This window comes from Toxorhynchites rutilus, chromosome 3, assembly GCF_029784135.1.
Source record: "Toxorhynchites rutilus septentrionalis strain SRP chromosome 3, ASM2978413v1, whole genome shotgun sequence".
Taxonomy (NCBI): domain Eukaryota; kingdom Metazoa; phylum Arthropoda; class Insecta; order Diptera; family Culicidae; genus Toxorhynchites; species Toxorhynchites rutilus.
In genome coordinates, this window is record NC_073746.1 from 133,469,013 (window position 1) to 133,488,693 (window position 19,681).

Below are 19,681 nucleotides of genomic sequence, written 5' to 3' on the forward strand. Positions count from 1 at the left end.
AAATGTTTAACCATGTGCCAAATGTACCAAATGCGTTTTATATTTAAATAATCATTTTTGTCGTAAAGGAAGAACTATTTGTACGACATTCATCATTTGATGCAACTGCAAACGTAAAAATGGATAACTGGTAGAGAGTAGACGATTTCCATCTCATGGCGTTGTGCTGACCCTTCTTTGAAATAGGAAGAAACGTTTTGTATGACAAAGAAGTGCATTCGACATAGTTTGCCTAAAAACGCTATATTAATCTCCAAGAATATTTCTTGCGTTCTATTGTAATAAACTTTAAAATTTGATGAACCTAAAAATATAAAAAATAAATAGCTCGGATCCTAAAGCTTGATTCATTCAGAATCCGACATCACAAAACCAGTTGTGTCTCGAGATTGGTTAAAAGTACAAAAAATTTATTTATATAAAAATGCAGATAATTTATTGCTTTTTTCAGAAAAAAAACAGGAAGTGGGTTATATCTATGGTATAACCGCAAGGGTGACGTAGGACTATCGTTGATTTAGAGATCATTTGTATGAAGTTGAATCTTAATTCATTCTGAATGAATGAATATTTGGAGAACTTCGAAAACGAGAGCGTTACGTTGGAGGCACAAGGTTTTATGCATCCAATATTGGATACGGAAATATCCTACTGATGGGGAAGAATAATCTTCAGAAGCTATCCTGTTGATTGCGATTGATTGAAAAATCACAAAACCTAATGTATTTGGTCACAGTGTTACATGGATAGAAAACATTAAAATAAACTCTTTCATATGAATGTAAGTTTAAATTCCCAGAGGAACTGGCAGATTATTTTCAGTAACGATTAGATATTTCCACATTTTCCTCGATACTGGAAGCCCACCAGTGGTTAATGCTAACTCGATAACCATCTGTTAATAGCACTTGATTGAAACATATTTGGTCACAGTGTTACATGGATAGAAAACATTCAAATAAACACTTTCACATGAATGTATTTCTAAATTCCTAGAGGAACTGGCAGATTATTTTCCGGATCTTTCTCGATCCAAACGGAAAGAATTCCGTGCGTGTATGTGTTTGTGTGTAGCGGCTGCTTCGAGATCATCCCGGGGAACCGTTTGTAGCATCACTCTCCTCCTGATGGATTCCCTTCTGGCCTAAGGTGCACAAACAGGCTCTTGGTGACACCGTTCATCCGCGCTTTCATGATAAATGAAGAGCTTCACCACAACAGCGACAACATGCTCCAATCGCTGTTCAATTAGAACTGAGTGGATTTCCGAGCGGCGCTCGCTTATATACCGATTGGTGATTTCAATAGCCTATTTTGAAAGCAAATTTAAGACTATTGAAACAAGTTTTTGGATCATAAAGTAACAAGTATAGAACGCGTAGACATTTTATCTTTCGAATGAAGTGTTTATCATACCATTTCGTTCAGTTGTTTAGGAGCTATTAACACTCAAAATCTCGGTCTTCGGCGTAACGCTTTCGTTTTCGAAACTTTGATTTTACACCCCGGTATAGAAATGAAAGACGTAGTCCTACGTCAATATTGAAAAAATGTAAGGGGTTGTACCTAGGACACGACCGCATATTTTCGACGTAAACTACGCAATTATATTCTGCAATCCACTTGTTTACCACTTCGAACATTATTTTAGAATGCATCGAAATTTTCGTGATAGATTATGTTCTTCGTTACAAATAAATTTGATGAACGTCCTTTTACGTTTGATATGATGCCTAGGACTACCAAAATATGTGAACGGAAGAATTGTCAAACGATCATTGTATTTGAGGGGCTCAGAATGCAAGGGGTGTAAGTGACTTGATCGATTTCTCTTCATCAACTTTTTATTTAGTTAATAACTCAACTGCAAAAACGTTCCAATTTAAGTTTGCTATACAATTCGATAGATGAGGTTCTGACCTATCTTCCACATTTTCAAATACAGCTAGTAATCTATTTGCAGCTAAGTTATGACCTAAAGATGACGATTTTCCCAGGCTTCTCATTTTAAAAGTAAGTTTTAGGGAAACATTCCGGTCTGCACAACGACAAGCGAGTACAAAAGTACTAAACACCAAAAAAATACCCCTGACAAGCATATATTTATTTGCAAAGCGGATTCCCCCAGGCACATTGATTTTGAAATCCGTGTTAGGGAAACATAGCTTGGTGGGAGCAAAAGTACCCCCGACTTGCATGTATATTAGCAAAACGGATTTCCCCAGGTACATCGATTTTGAATTCTGGGTTGGGGAAACCGTAAATCGGGAAAATCAAAACTTGACAGTTAGGGCGTTTAGATAACACTTGACATTTTACAGTTATTCAATTGTTCATCTAATGAAAAATAACATATAATTAATTGTGATAGACGCGTAGAAATAAGTGGGAAAAAAGAAATATATGGGAAAAAAGGAAGTTCTTCCAGTTTTCATGAATTTAAACCGTTTTGAGATAAGCGAATTGTAATGTATAGCATATTAAACAAATCTTACAGAATTTCCGAATCGATTGGTATGCAAATCATGAGAACGCGTTCACAGTGAAAATAGTTATTAACGTTAACTTTATTTCATAAAAACGTGACCTGTTTTCTGATTTGGCACTCTTCCTGAAAGACGTAGTTCTACGTCAAAAATCATAAAAACCGTAAAGTAATATTTCCTTTTTTTTCGGATACCCTCCATCAAAGCTCTTTTATTCCACGATCCTAAGTCACTTTTGCAACCTTCTTCAGTTGGGAGGATTGATCTCTTTCTTCATATAAATGACCCCATTGTTACGGTATCTTTGAAGCAGCTCTCGACTGTAGTGATCGGTTGACCAAATCATTTGTCATTCTTAATAAACGGATGGTGGTTTTTCTACATGTACACACAAACTAGCGTTGGCAGAAAACATTTCATCTTCGGCTGAAAAATGCTTTTTCATGTTCTGAAGAGTCAAATGAGCAAATAAAATCATCTGTTTCAAAATTTTTAAAATGTTTGTATGTATGGGAACAGTCATATCTTTCTTTTTTCTTTTTTCATCTCTTTTTGGATTGCACCCAAAAAAAAAAGTCCAAAGGATGTCAACGGGGATCGAACCAAGGCCGGCTAGAATGCAGGGCTGTTCTACATGACTACGCTAACCACATAGCTTCTGGTGCTGTTGTATAAATGCGTGATGATATTACACCTCATTATAAAATGAAGTTGGAAAGTTTACTCTAAGAGTAAAAAGGAGAGCTCCGGCGCCGGTGGGAACGTGTTAATGTAATAAATCGGGATGACAAAACATGTGCTAAAAATCAATTTTGGGTGTACTCTTTCCTACACATTTTCGAGTCCATTGTCTTGTTTGTGACGAGAACTTTGGTTTTCTGTCCACAGCTGCAAATCCCTTGTCGCCAAATCTAGAACTTCTTCGCAAATTTATCAGCGAAAACGAATTTAAGTTTGCAGGGGACACCTCCTCTGGCAGTGGCCTAATAGAATTTCAGGCTTGGGAGCTGACCAAAAATTCATGAGCTTGCATCCTTCGCAATTCGTCAAAACATGTTGTACAACTTTCGAGAGCATCTTTTGGCCACCAGATTTTGCATACTTTTTCCAGTCAATGTGTCTTGTGAGGTCATATGCCATGTTTATAGATTCAGAAGAATTCGACCCAATGGTGATGGAAATTTTGATTGGCAAGTGATCACTACCGTTGGGGTTCTGGATTACATTCTACTTGCAATCTAACGATAATGAATTCGAGCAAAGCGAGAGGTCAAGAGCACTTGGGTTAGCAGGAGGTTTAGGTACACGTGTTGTTTCCCCAGTGTTCAAAACGGTCATATTGAAGCTGTTACATATGACCTTTGTCATCGATGAACGATTGTCGTCGTACTGTTCCCCCCAGGCAGTTCCGTGAGAGTTGAAGTCTCCCAAGATCAATCGTGGCTCAGGAAGGAGTGAGCACATGTCATCAAGTTGTTTGCGGCTAACCGCAGCTCTCGGAGGCCAATACAAGCTGACAATACAGAGGTCTCTGATGTTTGCATGACAAGCAACAGCTTCGATCCCTCCAATAGGTGGAAGGTCAATTCGAAAAAATGAGTGGCACTTATTGATCCCCAAAAGCACCCCTCCGTATCTATCATCACGGTCCAAGCGTATAATATTAAAATCGTGGAAAGAGATATCATCTCGCGAAGAAAGCCAAGTTTCGGACAGAGCAAAAACATCACAATTGAAGTTATGAATTAAAAATTTGAATGTATCCAATTTAGGGATAAGACTACGACAATTCCACTGTAAAACAGTGATATCTCCGACCTCTCTATTTGAATTAGATATCAAGAGAGATAATCATTGCAAGGATCTGTAGCGTTGACCCACATTAATAGAAATTTGACCCCCTTCCTGTTGACCATTTGATCTGAAATTTGGAACACACCTTTATCTCTGTAGTCATCATAAAACTGCGTATTTCATATTTCATATATATATATTTCAAAATAGCTGATTACATATCATCTAAAAAAAAGGTTGAATGAGATATGTGTATCAAACGAACGAACTTGACAAAATTGACGGTATCAATTGAAATTTTTTGACTGATAGAATACAGTCCAATGGCTTTATTGTAGAGAAATATTCTAATGAAACATATAATGTACTAAAAGCTGGAAAATAAAATAAGTAAAAAAACTTTTATAGTTAAACGGTTTAATTGTGATTAAACATAATAATGTACTAAAAGCTAGAAAATAATTAGGCAAGTAGCAGTTAGCAGTTATCACACTAGTCTAGGGCATTGATAAGACCAAAATAAAATCGTGGGGCACGTTGGATTTCCATTATCCACAATTAGTGACTTCATCATATGTCTCACGATTTTTTCATATGTCCCACGATCTTATCAATGCCTTAGGCTAATGAAGGAGAGATTTGATAACTGCTAACTCCTACTTGCCTAATTATTTTCTAGCTTTTAGTACATTATTATGTTTAATCACAAATATACTGTTTAACTTAAAAAGTTTTTTTACTTATTTTTTGGAGATTTAATTTCATTGTTCTTTTTTTTAGTTTTTATAAAAATAGTCTCAATCCTCCACAATCGATCGGCATCGATTTGAAGCTCCCTGATTTAGTAGATACATCTTGAGCTGTTGGTCCACGATCTGCTAATTAATTGTTTGATTATGGATTGAGTTTAAAATGTGTTTAAAACTCCTTTCTGGATTGATTCAAATTTTCCAATTAAAGCATTTGGGTATTCAATTTCCCAATACCCAATATACGCATATATCCGATCAATACATGCCAATGGATCCGGTAGCAATGTTATAAATTTTATTATTTATTATCAGCAACTTGATGCCTAGCTGCATCAATCGTGAAATTCCCCACGCGGGATCTCTTGATGCCAGCCAGGCTGCTATGCCACAATCCCCCGTGAGTTGTGATTATCGTCGAACTCTCGCGAGAATCAGGAGCCGCGTAAGCTCCCACGCGTTTGACTCCATATATACCTACATGTTGCAATTAATTACCGTTTTCACACGGCGTCACGCTTATCTCCCCCCTCTTGTGCTCTACCCAAGAGTCCAAGTTCAAAACCGAGCCCGAGGAACGCGTTCCGTGCATCCGCGTTTTTTCGTCGGTGCACATGAATCAGGGCGCACAAGAAGAGACGTTCGATGGGAGGCGATAATCGTAAAGCTCTATGGCCGTTTCCGATAGTTCCCGGTAATCGGTTATGCATGGTTCAGAAACGCGCGATAGTAATTATTTTATCGAGCTTAGAGATGTACTTATGTATATTCATGGGGGTATATTCGAAGGCGAGATCAATACGTTCGATGTAGCGCTGAGTTCAATATTCCTTACATGTACAGCGGCTCGCAAACCGTTCTTGCATATCGTGAATTCAATTGGTTGCAATTATAAATAGATGTTTACTGGGTGAGCACTGACTTCCGGCAATGCTTTCCGGTCGTTGAGTGCAATGGATAATTGAAAAACGTTCCACTGCCAGGATTAATGTATACTGACAGTCACATGTCGCATAAAGTCCGTGGGAAGGTCACTTACGAGTGGTAGAACTAACACTTTTCAGCGATGAGGTCAATTTGATCTATTGCCACACCTTTGATTATATGACAATTTTAAAGATTTGATGGAGACGCAGGGTGAATGACTCTCTGGAGAGAGTCCAATGTTTTGACACAACTATCGGCTCAGTGAAGTTTGAAAAATTGTGAAAATAGTTTGCTGTAATTGAATACAAGGAATATGATTACACAAAACTTTTTCCACGTGATCACCTGCAGTGCTTGATTACCTTATGTAAGCCGATAGTAGCGATGCTTGGGGAGTTTCCAAAGAAAACATTTTGCCGCTGGATCTAGTTACTACTTGATTATGGAAATTCAGACTAACAGAATTTGTTGTGGGAGAAAAAGGGCAAAGTGTTGAATTATAATAATTCACCATAACTCGCACATCCACTTGCTCGGATGGGTATGCGGACGAAACGAAAGTTCCTCGGTAGTGTTCATATAATTTGCATTTAACAGCATATCGCTCATGCCGTAAAACTCAGAGTTTACGTCAGTCGGATGGAACGTTGTTTCAGTTTACACAATCCCAGAACATTTAATGTAACTTTATTTGTGCATATTTGGAAATTTGATTCGCAAAATAATTTGAAAGTGGCATGAAAAATCACGCCTCTGGATTGGGTCAAAGGACGCGTTTACAATAAGTAACAAACCGTTGAATAGAAGGATATAAGTTTGATTACTTCACTTGATGTTTTGTTATACGGAATCCATACTCAGATTTACCAGAGTTAAACACAGAGGACAGAGACATTAGACTTTGACTCGAAGAATCAAACACTCGAAGACACGAAGATTCAACGACCTATTTTATTTATTCGAAGACCTGAAGAAAGGCTACCAATGTATATAAATCATTAACATGCAAATATAAAATTGTATCAAACAGACAAATTACCTGATTATCTGAAATGGAGTTGTAGTGAATTAATATAACAATAAATTATCTTTTGTCAAAATACATATTATCTCATTTGAAAACATATTGAGTTGCGGTAATGCGATGTGATCTGCGTGATTTATCAAACGTATATTCTACATCCTACATAGTGCTTCATCTGGGTGATATTTATTAAATTTTAATTCCTCCCACCAACGACTGTCGACATAAAAAAATAGTACCATTCATCCCACGTCAATTCTGGGTTCACTCAACCACCCACGGTATGTTTTACGCGTTTGAACAATCACAAAAAGTAATGGCGGGAAAGTATTTTTTATCAGTTTCGAGATATCCGGCAGAACTATTTACGTAAGCTGTTTTTTTTCTACTGTCACTCACCTGACAAAGGTAAAAATGATGCCGCTGAACGTGGTGCGGAAGATTGGCCGACTCGGGGAAACAACTTCGCCATATTTTCGTGACCATGATCCTGGAAATAAAACAGAAAGGCAAACAAGAATAAGTACGGCGGGTGGAAGGAAGATGAAAAAAAAATGAAATCTAATTAAACTTTTACCCGGCTCACTTCCTTTTTATCGAAGGGTTAGTTTGGCAGGTTAATTAGAATGTGGTACGGGAGACGATGCAAGGCTTACAATTTGTGGATGTTAGGGGTGAACTATTTTGTGGTTTTTGCATATTTTTGGTGAAATTCAAACATTCACAGAAAATTAAATATCTTCATTGCAAGTCAATGTATTCAAACTGATGAAAAATGCATGAATTAATAAATATAATGAAAAATAGCTATGAGTATTTTAATGGCAGTTCATCTGAACCACAAGACATGTTCTGCCACTCATCATATGCCAATATATCATATTCCATAAAAATTATCGAATGCCAGTCACTTTGCGATTGGTCACAGATGGTTACGAATTGGCTGGATCGAAGTTCTACCCACTGGAGTGAGTTGAATATGAGGAAATATACTGAACACATGGAAATATAAAAGAAGTATTTTTCACCAACATTTCCACAGAGTAATAATTCTTTCTCTTGGGTAAAAAAACACAATCCACAACTGCAAATGTGACTTGCACAGCTTCTGATTGATGGTCTCTATCTCAAAAGTCGAGATTTCGAGTGGCGTATTCATTCATTGGAATAGTTTCGTGAAGATGTTATGGCTCCGGAAGCGTTTAGATTCTACTTTGATCGCATGTTTCGACATGCATGAGAAGACTCTTGGTGGTATTATGGCAAAAAAGAAGATAGAACTAAGGTTAATAATGATAGGAAAGTGAAAAGTTCTTTCAAACATTGTTTTCCATTCTAGAATCTCTAAACATCAGTAGCTAGCCAGTGATTTGGAAATGATTTATACTGTTAATTGTGTCGATACAATTATACATTTACTAGCTGACCAGGCAAACGTTGTTCTGCCAAATAAATTATTTCTAGTGAATATTTTGGTTGTTGAATAAAACACACTAATGTATTGTAAGTGTGTTTGAATAATTTAACGATCTTTAAAATAAATCGAATGTGACCGATAAAAAAACGAATTAAATGATTTGAACGAAGGGTTATATGATGTTTCTTGGTGTATTTCATTAACGTAACTGACATGTTTGATCTCTTAAAAGTTAAACGTCAACTGAAAAAAGTAATATAAGTTTGTCGTAAAGTAGAAAAAATTAAATATAGAAAATCAATATTTATTGCTGTCTCCTTGTTAGAAAATACGTGCATGTGATTTTCAACATGGCTTAGTTTATAACAGCTTGGTCTCGTTCATAAATTGGAAAACAACGATACGCCAGCTAACTTCAATGGAGCTGATTAATCGGCCTGTTTGGAATCGCGTTATTTTATCGTTGTCATTCAATCGAGGAGTATTCACATCGGTAATCTAAGTTTGAAACACAGCCATATTGCTTCCTTTATTCATGGATGTTTTTATTACTCTTCACCGATTTGTAGAACTCAATATTCATATATGCATATGAGTGATCGGATTTTACAATTCAATCGAAATCGACTTTTACACTCTTAAATTCGTTCGCCTTGTCGCGAAACAATGGTCAAAATAAGTCATCCGTATTTGTGGTTCAATTTACTCTCTATCTGATCGGCATAATTCCGGAAATAATTCTAAATTGTTGATATTTGAATGAAAATTATTATTCGATTTCGTTTGGATGCTAAATTTGTTTTGAATGTGTTTGAATGCTAAATTTTGCGTGTTTATTCCACCCGAAAAACTATTACTATTTTTGCTTCATAGAAATGGAACATGGAGACCAATGTTGTTTACGTCGAATTGGGTGGCAAGGTTGTCACATTTGCTCAACTCGATTGGACTTGAGCTTGAACAGAATGCAAAATTGCGTTTTTTCCATTCAACAAAATACAACCAACAATATGTGGGGACGAATACGATCGAACTTCATTTTGTGTTTGAACACACGCGCAATGTCATGACAATGCATTGCGTTTTGGGCTGGCTATAACTAAAGCTGTGTCGGCGTTGCTAATGATAGTGTCTCGCAAGTGAATGTATTATTCCTCGCACCGCTTTTGTTGATTGTGTAGTAAGAATTGCAGTCGTTCAATCTCTACCTTCGCGTATATGTCGACCATAAATTGTTGGCACAGCTTACGATATCTTGAATTGGCGTTTCTTGACCATGTCAAATCACCATATGATAAACATAAAAATCCTTCGAGCGCGCCCTCTGTTTGTTTCGTCGCATGTTCATAAATATTAAATCAAAATGAGAAATGATGTTCATAATGAATCAAGTATCTGTGACGGGGTCTGTGACGGGTTGGTCTAATGTTTATGCAAGAGATTTTTCGTTAAAGAAACCCGTCTGACTTGCACTGTAGTCACGCGTATTCTTGAGCTTGCCACTCCAGAATACATTCAAGGCGTATTGTTCGTCATAGAAATCTCAACTATTTACTAATAAAAATGACGCAAGTAGTACTACGTTGAGAAGGCAAACCTTGGGAACGTTAGGGCCATTGAAGAAGAACATAGCGAGGGTCGTATGAACGGTGTGTGTCAACGATGAATTCCAGATAATTGTTTTTTCTTCGCATTAAATTTCTCGTGTCACCGTGCTATCATGATTCCAGCAGCGCTTGTGCTTTGGATCTACACACGTGCTCTCCAGCTGATGTTTTATCAGGGTTGATGGCAATAGCGTGATTGTCATTTTGTAATCCGAGCAAATGTGATTTGAAAAATTTCGATAATCATTTCATTGTGCTCATTCAAAAAGCTTCCAGCCCGTCGGAGATGCTCCCTGCTTTAGATGAATTGATGTTACTTGTGTATTTGTAGATGGATGTTCAATGAAGCGGGCGTTACGCCATCAGTCATTGAACAACTTAAATAAATTCGTTCTGTTGAAAAAACGAACAACGGTTAAATTATTAGAATATTTTTGACACAAAAATAATAAAATCGCAATTAAAAATAGGGAACTGGGGTCAAAATTTAAGGTTATATGTATGGTATGAAGTCAAATTTTTTAAAAAAATATCCAGATCTTTTTTTCTGCATAGAGCCACCCTATTCGGTATTAAATGTATGGTTATCGGTATCCTACCGGTATCATATATAGTTTACAACCTATTCTCATACCTACCAAGTATTTTGAGTACAATTTCTTCAAAATCGGTCGAGCCGTTTCGGAGGAGTTCGGTAACAAACACCGTGACACGAAATTTTGATATATATAGATTTAGAGTTTACTTGTGTACTCTCTAGACTTACCACATTGCTTGATGATTTGATTTTTCAGTGAGTAATGGAATAACTCTTTAGTGGAAGTTTCGATGGCCCTGAAAAGCGCCAATGGATTCATTCTTGTTTTCGCGAGAACAAACTGGCCAAATGTCGAAAGGGGCTGGTTGGGTATGGAAGTAAAACGTGCCCCCAAACCAAATCACCCGCTTTATGGAAAATATTGTATAGGGTACTAAATAAGAAATTTTGACTATTTTTTTGAAGCCCTATGACGTTCAACAACGAATCTATGGTGTAAAACGTACTTTTCAATTTTTTTGCACGCTATTCTCGATAGATAGACATTTTTGTGTGGCTTTACGTGGATACTATCAGCATCGTCTAATCAATAATAACTATGCCAATCAATAAAACTAAAACTAAAATTATGCTTGAAAACTGGACTTATAAATCAATACAGATTTTTTGAGAAAAAAATAAGATAAAAAGATTTGTTCGAACCAAACACACAGATTTCATTATGGCAACCCTGCTGATAGTAGTACAAACAAACAAAATAATGGAAAAATGTTTGGCGGGAAGATTTATAAATTCAAGTTTCCGCTATATATTTGAGAGAATGTACAACGTACATTCAATGTGTACAAAGTATAATATGTACAACGCGCCGCAGAAAAAAAAATTATTGAACGGTGCAAATCAACTAGTTATCTATCCCAAATTAATGTTTGCCGAAGTAATTCTGTAGTTCTGTGTTCTGGAATATAAGTAGTTCTAAGGAAGAATCCCCGTTCCGCTATGGAACAATTGAATACTTTGTTCGGATTCTCCACGCTCCGCTCGATTGTCAGCACGGTTCGAATTAGCAACAATCTGTAACTCAGACTAGAGTGCGAGCTGGTTCGCCCATAATTTCGCTTTCGCAGCTCATCGCGTTTTCCCCAGCACGTACACTATAAATCCAGTTACAATATGCACGAATTGTGCTGACATCCATTTATTACACATTTTGACAGATTAGCGTGATCTCGACGGCGGCCAATGTCATCTCATCGCAGCCCATCGCACGATATGTGCAGTCCAGGGCTATAGTGTAAGGGAACCCCATTCACGTCACGTATTTGTTTTATGTATTAATAATTAAAAATAGCGTGTTCCTCGGAGCTTTCACGATTTTCGTTATTACCCATCTTATCTGACAGGGAACGAAGAACTTGCGTCCTCGCAGTCAGGATGCTTGTGTGGGCGTTCCGATGAACGCACTGGGGGAAATTATTCTTTCCATTCATCGTTAATAGAGATTATTTTAAAGCAAATTGGAACGTGGAGCCCGTTTATCGTTCACGATTCTGTTCATGCACAATCGCACAAAAAGCTGCAACTGCCGAAATTTATCTTCAGTTGCGTTTCTGCTGCAACTGAGCAAAATATAGGACAAGGTAATGCATAAATTTAGCCCCTTCCAGACCCAGACTAGCAGGCTTTTTGCAGCGCGAGGCCGAAGCCGCTCAATGCTCTGAGCCTGGCAAGAGCCCCTAGAATGATTCCAGAACAATTGATTATCGGATTTCATCTCGCTTTCGTTGCTTTGTGGGAAACCCCAGCGCACGAAGTGCGGAAGAAAATCGATATGTTCGAAGCGATGCCGATATGCTTTCACCAGTGGTATAAATCACAATTAATTGCTGTGCCCTTTGTTTTCCTTTGGGAAAATCTTCGCGATGAATTAGCTTGGTGAGTGGGTTATGGAGCCATTCATATCACGATTAATGTCGTGAGACGAGGGACAGATTAGGAAACTAAGAGAATATACGCAAATCAAGTCATGTTTTGCAATCAAACTTGAACAAATACATTGTTGGTATCAGTAAAATTCGTTGGTTAGCATAAGTTGAAAAATAGGAAATTATGAACGGTGTTACTTAACTGTACCAAAGCTTTGATTGATACCGATTTTACACCGTGCAAGCTATTGTTGAATCGGCCGAATCTGTCAGAAACAATGGCGAAACTTTTTTTTTTTATCCCATTTATTTATTTAAGGCTCATTAGCATTTTAGCTGTAACAGAGCCGAATTTTAATCGTGTACATGTCACATGGTTATCATAATTAGCACATTACACGTTTGCCATTCGCCAGTATTCCTTCTATACCATTACATATGGTACATTCACACAGTAGCCATTTTGGCGTAAGAGTATTCTTTCTGTTCTTCCATTATCCAGTTGGTCCACCGGAGAGCGGAGACAGTTGATTGATTGAGTTATTTATAGAACAGCAGCCCGATGTGTCTTGCAAAGCAGAGCAGTTGTATGGATGAATCGATCTTATTTCGACCGTGGATCGATCTCCATCGCTGATGATTGTTGCGTGGACGTAGCTATTCTGTAACAACACAAAGATGGTCAATGAGGGTCCTGAGTTTTGAACTCACGATCGATCGCTTACTAAGCGAACGCGCAACCAATGTGGCTACGGAGACCCCCATGGCGAAACTCTTCGAGAAATTATATTCGAGCCAGTGTTGCCAATGTTCCAGTTTAAACTGGATTCTTCCAGTTTTTTTTTCTCGATACAATCAAACAGTTAAATCCAAAATCTTCGATATCATCTAGTTTTATCCATTTTTTATATTTGTAGGGGAGGTGGGGGTAAAACGGACATGTTAAGACATGACATGTCTTAAAGACATGTCATGTTAAGGACATGTCAATTATATCTTGGGAAACTCATGTTTCCCAAAATCTTGATGCAGTTTCTTGCAATTCAATATACTGTTTTTCTACCTAATTGGCCAAATATTTTACAAAAAAGTGTTTTTCAATGTTTTTCACTGAAATTAAAACAGACCGAAAAGTATTACTTTTTTTTTTGGATGCGGTAATGTCCATATTGGTGGGGGTAATATGGACATGTTTGTAATATATGAAGCGTAGAGGTTTATCGATCGCGAGAGGAATAATTTTATTCAACCAATCATCACGAATGTCCGTTAAATGATGTTAAAACCGAATTAATCCACCTAGAAGTGATATCGTGCTTTTCAGCAGTATAAACAGACAGGCCCTCAATTATTTTGCTTTTGGTTCCAGTCAGCTTGTAAACAGTCCACATTTGACGATTTGATTTCCGTTTATAGACGTAGGTCATTCCTTTGAAATAGATTAAATAGACTTTTCACAGTCTATGTCACTCCCACTGGCAACTGTCCGTTTTACCCTACCAGTACAATTATTTCAATAATTTAAATTTTCCACTCAAAAATGAATTTACTTTTCCTAATATCGCTTCTCTGTTAGCTCACAAACCGAAATATAACCATCAGCGAATTGAATTTTGATATTAAACCACTCAAAATGCTTAATATCGAAGCAGCTAAAATTACATCGGAATCAAATTACGCGGAATCATGTATGATTTTCGGTTCTTTTTTTCCCTTCTTCACTTTTGAGCAGTATTCATTGCCATAGAGTGGCGTAACTATTATAGAATAACATGTAGATGGTGTTCTCATTAACAGAAATCTGAAATTCAAAATGTAACTATACCACCTGTTCCTATTACCCCCACTGTCCGTATTACCCGCGGTTCCCCTACTTCAATTTTACGCATTTGATATATATATATATACAGCCTTTCCATGCCAAACCGATATAGTCGTTCTCAGATTTTCGTTAAAATTTGTAGTATTGTTCCTTATAGCAAAATATTAGACCCGTATTTTCGTTAGGGTGATCCGAAAAATAATGTTTTCCCATTTATTTTTTCAAAAATTACTTCTTTCAAAAATTAATACCTTTTGAATCACTATGCATTAACTAGCGTCATTTTTTAATACTTGGTTGAGATTTCTTAAGCCAAATAACACGCCTTGAATGTATTCCGAGGGGCAAGCTCTTGAATACGCGTGACCACACTGCAAATCCAAGGAAATTTCTTTGACGAAAACTCCCCCGGCCAGAACTAGAATCGAACCCGAACACCCGGCATGATAATGTGAGACGCTAACCACTTGGCCACGGGTGCACGGGATATGGCCTGATATAAAATGTAAAATACCAAAGAAAAAGACAAAAAAATGGAGAAAAAAAGCTTTTCAATAGCAGAATTAGATAATTTCAATGCCGAAGTAGTACTTGAGCAGTGTTGTTTTGGTATTGGATGTTATCATTTTAGTATTGGAATAATATTGTGGGACGATTGTCGCAGTTTTGCGGCGATCTTCTATCAGCGATTATATGGATATAAACAATAAATACGAGATTTTTCAAGTTTTACCCAAATAAATAAAACTGTATTTTTTAGAGGTTCCATTTTATGAACACAAAGCTTCTTTTTCTTCTAATTCTATTTCTCAGTAATTGAAATGGGTAAAAATAATTTTAGATAAATCAAAGCCGATCTTCTTAAAACAAAATGGTTTTACAGTTTTTTTGAGGGGTATCTTCCAGTTCTCTGAAAAATGTTCTTGGCAACTTCGAGCTACTTTAAAGTCACGATCAAGGATGCCAGGTGATTTTTCGAATGCCTTCAGATGGTACGGTACAATTATTCTAACAGTTATATGCTATCAACTCGTTTCATTAAACTTTCCTTGAGGTATTTCAATAAATGCGAACAAAGAGTATATTGCGCAATAGCGAATTAAATTTTATGAGTTTAAAAATGATAATTGACTTACTAAACCATTGATTGAGTGAATATCACCCCATTTTTTTCCACGAAAACGGAACTTTGATAAGTGTTCTATTAAGGCGAGCTTAAATGACGAAAAGTAGAATGGATGACTCTCATCGGTCATATGTTTTTATAAATAACTCAATTTGTGTATTTCAGCTTTGAAGTTTTGGTTGTAACTCAAACCATATCCATTACTTCTCCTCGCGATATTTTCGACAAATAGTGGGAATTATATGGACATAATATCTTCCAAAAATCCACATACGCTATAATACTGAAATGTCTTAACATACCTAATAATGTCTTCAAAATGTCTTCACAAAATCAAATGTCTTCACAGTAAGTCAAATGTCTTCAAAAAAACAAAAACAAAGACATGTACACTGGAGTCGCTTTTTACGCGGGAGATACGTTCCACGTAAACAAAAACCACGTAAATTCCAAAATCCGCGTAAAAATAAACTGGGTAGTCTTCAAAATCCGTGTAACAATCTAACAAACAACGAATTATTAGTTTAAAATGCAACCCATATTCTAACAATTGATTTACTGGATTTTTTTGCATGCTACAATCAAAATATCTGTATCTCCTTTTATTTCTCAACTACTAATCAGTGATACAATACAAACTTATTTGGTCAAAAGTCACATCAATCAGCTTATTGTATTTTTACGCGGTTGATATGTGCCGCGTAAAAAAATTCCGAAATCTGCGTAAAAAAACCGTGTAAATTCCGAAATCCGCGTAAAAATAAACCGCGTAAATCCCAAAAACCGCGACTTAAAACCTGTCTTCACTCTCCGGTTCGGTATCGGTTTAACCACTGCAGCAGTAGCTAGCACTATGTAAATAAACTCTTAAGTAATCATTTCAGATTTATTGTTAATTTTTTCTGTCGAAATAATGATTCTCCAACTTGAAAAACACTCCTTCTATGTTTCGCTGCCCCTTTGTAACCTTTTCTGTTTTAAAAGAATCAATGAATTAAATTTGAATGAAGCCTCGATGGCGCTTTTCGACTCTTTCATTCGACACTCCATATCGCGAAAAAGTGGCTCTAGCATATTTAATTGTGTCGTTAATACTAATGCGATCCGTTCGTGGCTCATTGTCAAGTGGATAGTTATCCCCGTGTTGGGCAGTAACCAAGTGTCCGTATTTTAATTTCGAATGACATAGTCCAACGTTGGCACTTTGTGGAAATGTTCCGTTTAAACAATGAATGATGCAAGAACATTTATTCTTTCTATACAAAGTGAAGCAGAATTCATTTTCTCATCCATTATGAAAGTGATTTTTCACTTTCAGGTTTGGTCAGGTAGCTCTTTTTGGTTGGAAAGACTAAACTAAATTAATTATCAATGAAATAAAAAGCATGCTCATTTAATTTCGTAAATTTTTGGTAAACCAGTCGCTCAAATTTGGCCGACAAATTGGGCAGATATTTCTGTTAGGCCCGGAAAGTATGTTCGTTTCGTCTCAGCTAATATTTTTGAAATTCATAGATGAGCAATAGCTCATGCCAGGAGCATTCCATTCCGTCCAACAGGTTGCAGTAGCTGGACTAAAATAAATACTTCCAAAATAGTTTGCGCATGAGTGTCAATGTGGGAATCGTGTTCGGAATGCTTATTATCCACGTCTCATAGAATTTGCTACTACCATATACTACTAGCATATGGAAAGCTGGGGACGGAAGCGACGTGTGCCATTCATGTCAACACTATTCGTCGTAATTCCGAAACATGATGCGAATGTGTGTGAATTCGTTGATTCAATCCATCCTGTGGCCGGTCGGATGGTTTTTGTCGAATATGAATGTGAATGCATTGCTACCATTCAGTAGGGAAAACATGCAAAATAAATTCTCTCTGGCGCTTCCAATGCCCCCCAATGGATACACGAGTATATTTTATTGTACTTTTTCTTTCCTTGTCATGCAGGCGTCGAGAACAGGAAGCGCACTTTGTGAAACATAACCAATGCTATAGATACATCATGTCGGGAAAACCCACATATGTGATTGGAAATATGTGCCTGTTTAGAGTACTGAGTTCTTGTTGGTGATGATATTCCTGTTCACTACCGATTGGATTGTGTAATATGTGTTTGCTGAGAAATATGCATAGTCAATCCTCCCTAGAAATATGGGTTGAAAAATTCCCATATCCAGTATATATCAGCAATTCCCAGAAAAGAGGTTCTACCGAAAAAAATGCCGATTCTCTCAAAACCTCGTATATTATCTTTTTCGAGAAATCTTAAACCTGTATTTTATTTCGCTCTTAAGATGCACCATCCTCAATTAGGATGGTCTAAGAATTTTGGGCTTTTTGGACAAAATCTCTCCAGCGCGAATTCGCGAATCTTCAAAAAAATGGTTTTATTCGACAAAAATACCATATTTCTTACTATTCTTATTCAAAATGGTGCATCCCAAGAGCGAAATAAAACATACGGATCACAATTTGCATTTTTTGCAGTTGATGTCATTTGCTGAAATTTCTTATATACCTTATATACCTACTTTTCCTACTGAAATGACGCCAATATCGATGAAGTACATTCTAAAATTCCTAACCGTCTAAAACCTTGCTACGGAAGCCGTAATTTTCGCGGTTATATTTAAAAATAGACAAATGAGAATTCATTATTTATATTTTTTGTTAAATGCAGTGTCTTTCTGTTTTTTATCGGTGGAAATCATTGAAAACATCGACATTGGAAAGCTAACAAAAACTTTTACTGCACCGATGTCAATTATCGTTCAAGTCTAATTTTGAGTATCCATACAACGGATTAAAAACGCGAAAAATTTAATGCCAACTCGACTGATCATCGGCAGAAACATTTCATATTGCAGTGAAACGTTATAGATGTAAAGACATGGATCACTTAAGAAACTTTGCATATTTGTTATCTCAAAAAAAAAACTACATTTTGAAAAGGGCCAAAGTTTTTTCTTAAATTCTTACAAAAAATTCCAACTCCAAAATTATAACCTCCTACAAAGTTTGGATCGAAGAAGAAAATTGAAATGAAAATATTAAAAGACAAGTTTTCTTAAATTTCCCAAAAAATTGTGTTAATTTTTTTCTAACAACAACTTTTTCATGTTTTCTTTGGAAAAATAGTTGTATTAGTTGTAATAGTTTAATTTTATCTAAAGATATGATTGAGATATAGTCCAATGACCCTATTGACCATTTTTATACCTTTTGAAATATATACCATTTTTACATAAAAAAATTATGTTATACTCGTAACATTTTGGTGTCGGGATTGACATGTTCTTGACATGTTTATGAATATAGTTGGTAGATCATGTGAATTGCGATAATTTGCACATATTAGTAGTATGTTATTTTTCAAAGGAAACGTGAAGTAGTTGTTGTTAAAAAAACCTTTTTCCTGTAGAAGTTCCCTACTTCCAATGTATAGATGTATTGGTGATTATTGTATGAGCTATTCATGCGATTATTTTTTAAATAAGAAAATAAAGCATTTTTGGGAAAAATTATTTTAATTTTTGATTTTTTTTAATTTGATCGATATCATAAAATGAATATTTCTATAATTTACTACACTTCATTCATATGACATGAACAACATGTCTTCTTGTGACCTCATATCGTACAAGCGTGAACGATACTCAACTCTATTTTCACTCTATTAACTCTATCAGATAACCAGGCCCAACAGCAGTTTTAACTTCTTAAAATTATTACTTGATGTTGATTGAATACTTAAACAATTAGTTGAGATCTTTATTTGCTTATGTTCTATAGATTTCGTAATATTTACAGCAAAACTTTTGAATTTGGGTGTTATCCAGAAAGTAGCAAACGTTTTGAAATAAAGATGAACAAAGTGAAAAAACTTTTGTTACATATATATGAAAGTTACTCTCTACAAGGAGGACCCTTCTCTGAAAGGTCGAAAAATAACGGATTTTCGTGTTTTTTTCGGATGTTGGAATTAAAGTTGAGTGTAATTTTTTGGATACAATATAGGAATATATGGATGGATGGATAGAATATGGGTGCTGTCGCAGCTGGACGCGTGGATGTTTACTATAAAACTGGTGGTGATTTTTCCCAGCATCTAGTGGACCGATATGGCTGAAATTGACATGTACAAATGTAGTATCTAAATTGTTACAGCAGTTTTGAAAATTCGAAAAATTGCGGTCTTCCTGAGTAGGGTCCCCCTTAAGCTACTTTTTGTAATACTCCCCGTTTAAATAAAAACAAAAT

The 19,681-nt window shown here is 36.2% G+C and overlaps 1 protein-coding gene across 6 annotated transcripts in view; it reads right to left on the reverse strand.

Annotated features, from left to right (window-relative positions):
- The window catches only part of LOC129775305 (protein rolling stone), a 239,195-nt gene that overhangs the window by 86,633 nt on the left and 132,881 nt on the right, over nt 1-19,681 (reverse strand). For all 6 annotated transcript variants that reach the window (XR_008742922.1, XR_008742924.1, XR_008742923.1 and 3 more), the window contains exon 3: nt 7,380-7,470. Coding sequence is in view for 1 of the 6 variants with exons in the window: in XM_055779885.1 (XP_055635860.1) it covers nt 7,380-7,466 (87 nt within the window). In the remaining 5 variants the exon portion in view is untranslated. The remainder of the gene's footprint in view (nt 1-7,379; nt 7,471-19,681) is intronic.